Source organism: Echinops telfairi, unplaced genomic scaffold (genome assembly GCF_000313985.2).
Source record: "Echinops telfairi isolate 266 unplaced genomic scaffold, ASM31398v2 ScPeMD7_7469;HRSCAF=8507_1, whole genome shotgun sequence".
In the NCBI taxonomy this organism is placed as follows: Eukaryota; Metazoa; Chordata; class Mammalia; order Afrosoricida; family Tenrecidae; genus Echinops; species Echinops telfairi.
The window spans coordinates 147,351,362-147,360,940 of NW_022111373.1; the positions used below are offsets into that span (position 1 = coordinate 147,351,362).

Below are 9,579 nucleotides of genomic sequence, written 5' to 3' on the forward strand. Positions count from 1 at the left end.
ATGATAGATAGATAGATAGATAGATAGATAGATAGATAGATAGATAGATGATAGATAGATAGATAGATAGATGATATATAGATAGATAGACGATATATAGATAGACAAAGGGATATATATATATATACACATACACACACCAATATACGAATGCATTAATAAGAGTAATGTATACCTATTATCTATTCTATGTCTATTGTCTATATATTTTATATATATAGTAAATATGTATACATTTTATAAAAATGGACAATTAAATTTTTACATACTGAACTCCCATATCATTTATATTGAGGTTCAATTTTTCCCCTTGACCCATTAGAATGGTGAAATGTATTAATAGATTAGTATCGAATCACCCTTACATTCCTGGTATGAATCAATATCTGGTGAAAATGCACTTTTTAATATACTAAGCATCTTTGCATTAAGTTTTTCAATATAATTGAATTTTTATCTTCTTTGTGTGATGCACTACATGAAGTTTATTTAAAAATGTTGGGCCCTTTTCTTGTATCATGTGGAACAATTTAAATAACAGTGATGTTATGCATTCTTCAATATTAGGTCCAATTTGTGTAAGATCTGGATTGTTACTCTTTTAGAATCTAGGTCTGTGATAAATGTTATAGTATACATTGTCATTGTACTACATACATAACTGGTTATCCCTTCTGATGTCCCCTCTGAAAACACTAGATTTTATCTTTCTGTATTTGGAGAAAATGGCCATGGACTATTGCTTTTCCTGCATGTGGATTTTTGTATTCTCGTTTTTCTTTTTGATTTTTTATTCCCTATTTTCAGGTTAAGTCAGGATATAAATCAAATATTGCTCAGAAAAGGGGAGGGAGTTAGTTCTAGGCATTTTTAGTGTGACGAATTTAATGCAGGGTATTCTGTGCTTGCAGTATAGTTGGAAGAGCTCAAGAAATGAATGTCAGAGAAAGACACCTGCACTTTTCAAAGTCCTTGTAGCTTTAAAGAGTCAAGAGGTTGTTGCAATGGCTCACCCTAAGCCAACCTTGAAGTAGGTGGTGCTCAAGACAAATTAGCAGAAATGACTCCAACCTTCACATCTCCCAAAGCCCAGGCTCTATCTGCTGTCACCACAGACTAGGAGAGTGTGACACCAAACCCTTTTCCCTCCCGTTGGTGGGTCTGACTGAAAGCATACAGGCAAGAGGTCTATAAAACGTAGTCACCAGACGTCTAGCCCTGGTCATATTGGGGAAAATATGAAAGAAAGAGGGAGTGTCCGAAGTTTGGCTTTTTTTTATTGTTTGAAAATTTCCTTTGAAAATCATTAGCCTCTGATTCACCTCTTTTGCAGCTAGTGCCTCTTTGCTAACACAATGCTCTGGCTGCGATCTGTAGTCCATCTTTCCATCTGTACCTGTTCCTTCATTCCACTTCCTTCAGCTGCCTTTTCTCTGACCATTGCAATAGACGGTTGGCCAGTTATTTTTGTCCTCACTGATCAGTGCATCATGAGTCAGCTTGTGACTCTTCGTGACGTAGCTGCATCCCACAGGTTGTTTCGTCGCTTTGATAAGAATTGTTTTCTTTGAGATGCGGACTTTGATTTGCACTTTCTATCCCTCCGTCCTTTTTGCTCTATTCTCCTTCATTTACTCAGTCCCCACTAATTGACAGAGTGTTTTCCAAAGGAGTGCAATTCCTTCTTCCTTGCGCGTCGGACTTTTGCTTTTACTTCTTTCCCGGCTTTGCTTTACTGGTGGTTCCGTTGCGCTGTCAGGGCACTCGGAGAAGTGTGGTGTCAATGGAGTCGTCACAATGATTAGGGAGGCCATCCTGTTGACCCGCGATGCTAAATCGTCTGCAACACGCGGACCTGTGCTAGACAGCAAAGAGCAGTGCTGCCAAAAATGCCAATGGTGCTCACTTAAGGAAAACGAAAGCTCTCCAAAGTCACACAGCAAATCAATAGTGGGCAGCGTCAGAACGCCAGCCCCATTGTACGGACACAAGGGTTGCTATTGCCGCACTGCTACAAGTTTTAAATGAATGATGAGATCTGGGTTCTACTCTAGTCCAATTAAAGAGGCGCGCATTTGGCAACTAGTTGCAACAGATTTGGCTACCATTGAGGCAGCTTGAAGAGAAGCCAAGCAAATGTCTCCACCAAGAAGTAAAAATAATCATGTCAATAAAGTAAGTGCCCCTCTCTATTTCAAAGCAAAGCACGACCTGATTTTCTTGATGGCATGGCAGCAGTTCACTCAGACTCAACAGTGGGCCTTGAGATCCGATTATTCATTGAGATTCAGAGCAGAAGGTTTGAATTTTGCATGCCATTAATTTCAAAGCAGGACACTAAAGTGGGCCATTATGTATGGCGTAGCACCTCCTAAAATGTCATAAGGCCATATGTTTGGTTATGTTTCTTAAAAATAGACTTTTACTGAAATGCAAGTGGAGGAAAAGTTCAGTGTTTTCTGTGTTCCTTAAGGAGACCTCTCATAGTTTATAAAATTGCATGCTTTATGAAAAGGTTCCTCATTTAAATTGGGTCATAATGTCTGTTAAGTTGAGCAGTAGAACCTCTGAAGAACATTTTTAATGCAACTAGTATTTCTTTGTCTGATTCGATTGGGCCATCTTCTTGTTAGTGACTGGGGAAGTGGGTTCATTAATTATTGATTCAAATTGTATCGCTGCATTGATAATTTGTCATTCTTCAAAACTGTGCACAATTATTCCCAGTGCACAGTCCGACTTTTATGAGTCTTTGGCTAAGAATCAGTTAGCCCACTAATAACTTGTCTGAGCTCAAAAGTGACTGAGCATAGAAATGTGTCCAATTGCTCCAAAAATAATGTGCAAGGAAACAAAAGTAAGCCAGGCAAGCTCCTGAGGTGACAGAGAGGAATATTGTGTGTGCCCAGCCCTCCAAAATCTCCTCCGCGTGGATGGTGGCTACTGTCAACTGCTGCCAAGTCCCTGTTGTCTTCCGGCAGTCCCATGCGCGTTACCATAGAACTGTGCAGCGTAGCATTTTAAACGATCTGGTTTGGGGGAGTAGACATCCAGGTCTTTCTTTGGAGTTGCTTCTGGGTGGACTTGAATCTCCAACCTTCCAGTTAGCAGCTGAGTGTGTGCACCATTTGTACCATCCGGGAATTCCAGGCAAAGCATTAGAGGCAGCATGCAAAGCACAGACTGACAAGCTTTTAGGCCGACTGCTCCCTCTGCAGAAACACTCTAAGTCAGCCCCTCCTCTGGCAATGAAAACTTCTGTCCTGGATCCCACATCCGGAATAAAGTGCAGGCATCTATTTTTGCAGCCCCCACCCCCCTCAATGTTCCCAGTGCTCCCCAGGAGGTAGCATCACCCACCTTTTGAAAACAATAATAAATGCATTGGCCAAACGCAAACACAGTTTCAGAGTAAGAGGAGCCAGGGGTCTCTATTATCCTCTAGCTAGAACATGCATACATTGCAGGAATTCTAGGCAAACAGATCTAAAAGCCATAAAGTCCACTTTTATTTACAACTGTGGTTCCCAAGTTGCAATGCCTAGGCCAGTAACATCAGCATTCCATGGCTGTGTTAGAAAACGAGGTCTCCTGGGCCCCCCTAGCCATGTGTGAATCTGATACACATGCAAGTTTGTCAACCTCTGACGACATCAACTCAGAGAAGGAGACACCTGGAAATGATGTAAAAGAATGAAAATAAATTGTTCATGCAAACCCAGAGAGATAGCAGTGGAGGGCAGCCTCCGAGTACAGAGACCAGTCTGGGACAGGCCCAGAGCGTATGAGGAACAGGAAGAAGGGCTGAGTCCAGGAGAGGCAGGAGGGGCCACCAGAAGTCCAAGCTTTGCTGAAGACACTGGCAAAAATCAAGACTCCAGGAATTGACAGAATACCAACTGAAATGTTTCGACAAACTGGTGCCGCTCTCTCAGTGCTCACTCACCAATTCCAAGACATTGGGAAGGCCTATGCTGGAAGAGACCCATAATACGTGTCTGTCCCTGAGAAAGGTCATCCAGCGCGATGCAGAAATTAATTAGCAAGCTCATGAATACCATATGGGAGTACATTTTTCCTTAAGATTATTATTTTTTTTAATGTGGTAGCAGTATATTGTGAGGAAGCTTCCAGAAATTCCAGCCAGATTCAAAAGAGCACGAGGAACAAGGGGTACCATTGCTAATGTCAGCTCAATCTTGGCTGAAAGCAGACAATGCCAGAAAGATGTTTCTCATTTTGCTGATTGCGCAAAGGCATTTGACTGTGTGGGTCATAACAAACGATGGAAGAACAGAAAGTCAGAGCACTTCATTGTACTGAGGTAGAACCTATACACAGACCAAGAGCAAGTCCTTCCAACAGAACAAGGGTATACAGACAGCATGGCTTGAAACTTAAACGGTCTGAGTGTGTCGGCATAGTGTTATCCCAGTAGGCATTCAGTCCATACGCTGAGTGAAAACTCCAAGAACCTGGGCGATAGGAAGAAGAAAAGAGCACCAGAATTGGAGGAAGACCCATCACCATGTGCTATGTAAATGCCACCCTTGTTAAAATGAAGAGAACTTGAAGCACTTATGGGTAACGATTAAACATGACTACTTTCAGTGTGGTGGTGGACTCCACCTCAGCATAAATAACATAAGAATCTTCACCATGAGACCCGTAAGCGCCATTATATTAAATCCTCCCAAAGGGACCGGTATCCATAATGATAATGGAGCAGAGATTAAAGTGTTGAGGGTCTTGTGTCCTTGGATTCACAATCAATGAAAGCAGCAGTCAAGAGATCAATTGATGTATTAGTAAAGGTCTCTTTTTACCGCTACGCTTGGTAAGCTGGAGGGACAGTGCAGGAGGAAGGCCCTCAACAAGATGGGTTGACACAGTGGCTGCAACAATGGGCTCAGGCACAGGAACAATTGTGAGGATGGAGCAGGACTGGGCAATGCTTTGCTCTATTGTGCATAGGAGCTGTGAGTTAGAAGCGATTTGATGGCACCTAGCAACAACAACATCATCAACTGATGGGATTGAAGTTCATGCTTTGTGGATGGCAAAATAACTTGCTAACTTTACACTGTAGAGCTAATACTCTGTATAGAGGGTGAAATTACTTAAATCTCATATTTAAATAGTAACATTATCCTTCACCGTATTCTCATGGTTTTAAATAAATTCTCTTAGGTTTCCATAGAAGTCATTTCTTAATATAACATTCCTAATTAGGAAGAAGTGAGTGCACAATTCACTTTAGGAAAATGCCCAAGGAGAACAGCACTGTAGTTTTTTTATGTTAGAAGCCGTAGAGTGCGTCCCCAACCATAGAGACCCTCAGCACAGCAGAACAAAACTCCCACAAACGCACAGCTGGAGTTCTCCTCTGTCCTATTGGGCCACTGTGAGTCAGAGTTGGCTCAAAGGCAGTGAGACAGAGAGAATTCGTCTCAGAAACCCACAGGTGCAGTTCTGCCCTGTCCTAGAGGGTCATGATGGGTTGGAATCGACTAGCTGGCAGTGGGTGAGCCAGTGAACTACCTTCGATCTATCACATACACCACCAATACTTTTCCCTCATATTTGGTTTCTCCCTCTTCCGTGTTGTGGTGTTTTCCGCACTACATATGTGTTAAACGTCTACATCAGAAGGGTCACACTCTTCCATATTTCCGTGAGATGCTTGGGAAACATTTTTCTATCTAAATCTTTTAAAAGAAGAGTTATGCATTTTCTCTAGGTAGTCACAGTGACCACCTATCCCATTTGAGGGGCTAAGACCTTCCCCAATCACAGTGACAGGCGATCAACTCCATGAAGAGCCTTCCTCCCCATGCACCTGTCATCTACAAAGCCACAAGCCACCAATCAGCAATACTTAGTTAAGCCACCGCATCCAGGCCTACAGCCAAGAGTTCTCATTGGGTTGACCATGACAACCCAATGGTGGCCAAGTGAGTGTCAAAGTAGAACTGTGCCCCAAAGGGTTTACGGTTCAGGGCCCTTAAATCCCTTCCAGCTCACAGCGACTGTGTACAACAGAACGAAACATCGTCTGCTCCTGCGCCCTCCTCACAGGTGTTCTGATGTGTGAGCCCATTGTTGTAGTCATTTTCTCAATCCATCTTGCCTAGGGCCTTCCTCATTTTCACTGCCCCTCTAGTGGGTCGGGAGTGGATGGTCTTGTAGAAGTGGATCACAGGACCTTTCTTCTGAGATGCATAGAAGTGGACCTCTAACCTTTTCATTTAGCAACTAAACTTAGCCATCAAAAAAAAAAAACTTCCAACTCAATGCCATGAAGTCAACTCAAACTCATAGCGACTCTATAGAACAGCATAGAACTGCCCAGAAAGCCTCATCTTTCTCCGACTAAGTGGATGGTGGTTTTGAAGTGCTGACCTTGCAGTTAGCAAACTACTGTGTAACCATTACACCACCAGGCCTCACATGGCTATTGTAGGTATATTTCATTCAGTGAAACGATGAGCAAATTTAGGGACATTTCTCAAAGCCTGAAACAACACTGGAATCATCCTCTTGGGTAGACAGAGACTGAGAATCAAACCAACTGCTGTTGCCATGGGCCTCATCCCAGCTAGTACGTAGTTCATTACTGAGAACATTGGCCATAAATTTTGCAATGAACTTGTAGTCTCAATAGTTGCTGACAAGTCCATGCCAACTCATAGCATCCCTGCTGAACAGAGTAGAATATCCTATAGGGATTCCCAGGCTCTAAGCTTTACAGGAAAGGAATCCTTGTAGTGCATTGGTTGGGTGACCAGCCACTAAGGGGAAAGGTGGGTCTTTGAAGGGAGGAGGAGGTGGCAGGTAGCCTGCAAAACCAAAGCGAACCACATGGCCATCGTGTTGATTCCGACTCACAGTAGCCCTACAGGACTAAGTAGAACTGTGCCCCCACAGAGCTTCCGAAGCTGTCATCTTCATGGAAACAGCCAGTCACATCTTTCTTCCACAGCCCTTTGGGTTAGCAGTCAAGCGCTTAATAATTTGAGCCACCTGGACACCTTCCTTAAGCATTACAGATGGAAAAACCTAAAGGGAAGTGCCCTTTAGACAAACTCTGAGTTGGGATTGAATCAATGGCTAGTCGCAGGGAGAGCTCTCATGGGAGTGGATCCCCACGTCCTTTCTTCCACCGAACAGCTGGTGGATTGGAATTGCTACCTTTTCAATTAGCAACTGACTGCTTGACCGTTGAGCCACCAAGACCTCTTTGGTAACAGTTAGCTCTCACGTTATCTGGCAATGGGCTGCTTTTGTTGTTCTTGTTGTTGTCTGTTTCTTTCTATCTTTTTCTAAACATTTTACTATTTCCTTTCTGGTTTATAGTCTTGTCTGCCACTAAAGACTCTAAGTACAGTTCAGTATTCAATTCCTCCTTTGATTAGCCACTCGGGCCGACATGAAGTCCAAGGGAAAGGAATCTGGAGGGATGTTCTTCAATTTGGTTTTGGTTCTTAAAGAAGCACGCCCTATATAGTTTACACAGCCAATCTCCCAAAAATGAAAGCAGCAACAATATCCCTTTGAGTCTCCAATAAATGTGGTTCTCTCTTCCCCCACCCCCCATCCTTCCTCCTCAACATCCTATCCCTCCCTTCTGCCTGCCCCCACCTGGTCTCCTCGTAATCATTAACATCTAAAACCACATCCGGTATGAAAACCACCTTTCTTTGGCTTTGGTTTGTTTTTTCTTTAGAATAATAGTGTGATTAGATATTTATCTTTGTAAGATGACCGAGTGTGCTAAGCATGTTTATTATTGCCTATCTATTTAGTATGCCTCTACCTCTCAAATGGAAACATGGATCAGGTCTATTTGGTGTTGATGTTTCCTTTGAGAAATGCCCCGTGTTCCCAACAGGTGGAAAATGATGAGTTCATTTCATGCAATGCATGCAGGCATCCACTGAAGGACACAATCCTGTTTGTCATGGTGTTAGAAAGGGGGAGGTGGGTAGTAAGCCCACCTTAGAATCGATGCCCTTGATTAACAAAAACTATGAAGATGGGTCAGAGGGGGAAAAATATCAATAGTTCCCCAGCTGGTCATTCAACCAGAAACATGCAAATGCATCAAGACTTTTAAGAAGAGATGATATTAGTTCTTCCTCTGCCCTTTATCACCACCGGGCATGCTTGTGAGTTTTGATCGCTGGTCTCATCCTCCTACACAGGGCATATGGTCACCAGGACAAGCTGCTATCAAGACAAGAGGGTTCAAGTGAATGCCTCCTTCTGCAACCCCAAGACTCGGCCTGTCACAGGGATGGTGTCTTGTAAACTCTCTGCCTGCCCACCCAGGTAAGGAGGCACCAGGTTCACTTTTGCAAATAGCCTTCTTGAGACCTTGGGCTCCTGAGTATCTCAGATGATAACAAAGCGCGGTCTCTGGTTTCTCTGAGCAACAAGGCAAACGTGATGAGAACCGTCTGAACAGGTGGCCTACAAAGAAGTAGGCTGTGGGCCGGGGATCATCCAGGTCTTCCAAAGGATGCAGGGAAGGTTTGTCCTGACCCTGGTGGCATTGTGGCCTATGCGTTGAGCTGCTGACCACAAGGAGAGTCGTTTGAAACCACCCCCTCCCCCCTCAGACTGTAGGAGAAAGAAGAGGCTGCCTGTGCCCTTAACTTAAAGGGGCAGTTCTATTCTGTCCTGTAGGGTCCCCATGAGTAGGGAATCAACTCGATGCCTGTGAGATTGGTTTTAGCTTTTGTTTTCATTTGTTCCAGCTTTGGTCAATTTGAGGCTAGCAATGGGGATGGCACACTATTGTGACAGAAATACCTTCTCTCTTAGCCTGCCATCTCCTGAACGATCGTTTACTTTTCTTGTTGAACCGAAGCTTGTTGTTGTGATTAGGTGCCATGGGGTCTGTTTGGACTCAGAGTAGTGACCCCATAGGCTATAGAAGAAAGCCCTGCCCCATCCTGAATCATCCTCATGGCTGTGGTCATGTTTGAACCCTTGCTGAATAGATGTTTGCAGCTGTTTCCGCCCACTCAGAATCACGCCGCAGCAGCAAATGAAGTTCTCGAAGCTTGACTGTCCCAGGTTTTACTCCATCTGCTGGGTTATGGTCGACGCTACTCTGAAAAGGCAGATCTTTCTCAGTCATCATATTTTGGGTGCCTGCCTTCCGATCTCAGGAAACTTCTGGCACTATCTCTGACAGCCCTCTGCTTCTATCCATGGTGTTTTCAGGAACTGACAAAGTTTTGATGCCATCCATAAGGTGTCCAGTGGCTAATTTCTCTGAATTATTTCACTCGAATTGTCCTTTTGAATTGCGGTGCTGGAGAAGAATGTTGAAAGAACCGTGGACTGCTTAAAGGACAAACCCATCTGTGTTGGACAAAGGAAGGCCAGAGTGCTCCTTAGAGAAAGGATGGCAAGACTTCATCTTACGTGCAGGAGAGACTGGGCCCAAACGATGGCATCATGCCTGGTCAAGTGGAGGATCATGGAACAAGAGGAAGGCCTCCCCCGAGATGGGCTGACACAGCGGCTGCAACGAGGGGCTCGAGCGCAGGAAGGATGATGAGGGCGGGG

General features: G+C 44.0%; 1 protein-coding gene across 1 annotated transcript in view; it reads left to right on the top strand.

Moving 5' to 3' along the window:
* ADAMTS16 (ADAM metallopeptidase with thrombospondin type 1 motif 16) overlaps nt 1–9,579 on the top strand; it is a 212,872-nt gene that overhangs the window by 145,031 nt on the left and 58,262 nt on the right. Inside the window, exon 17 of the mRNA XM_004698400.2 lies at nt 8,205–8,331. Within this exon, the coding sequence (XP_004698457.2) occupies nt 8,205–8,331 (127 nt within the window). The remainder of the gene's footprint in view (nt 1–8,204; nt 8,332–9,579) is intronic.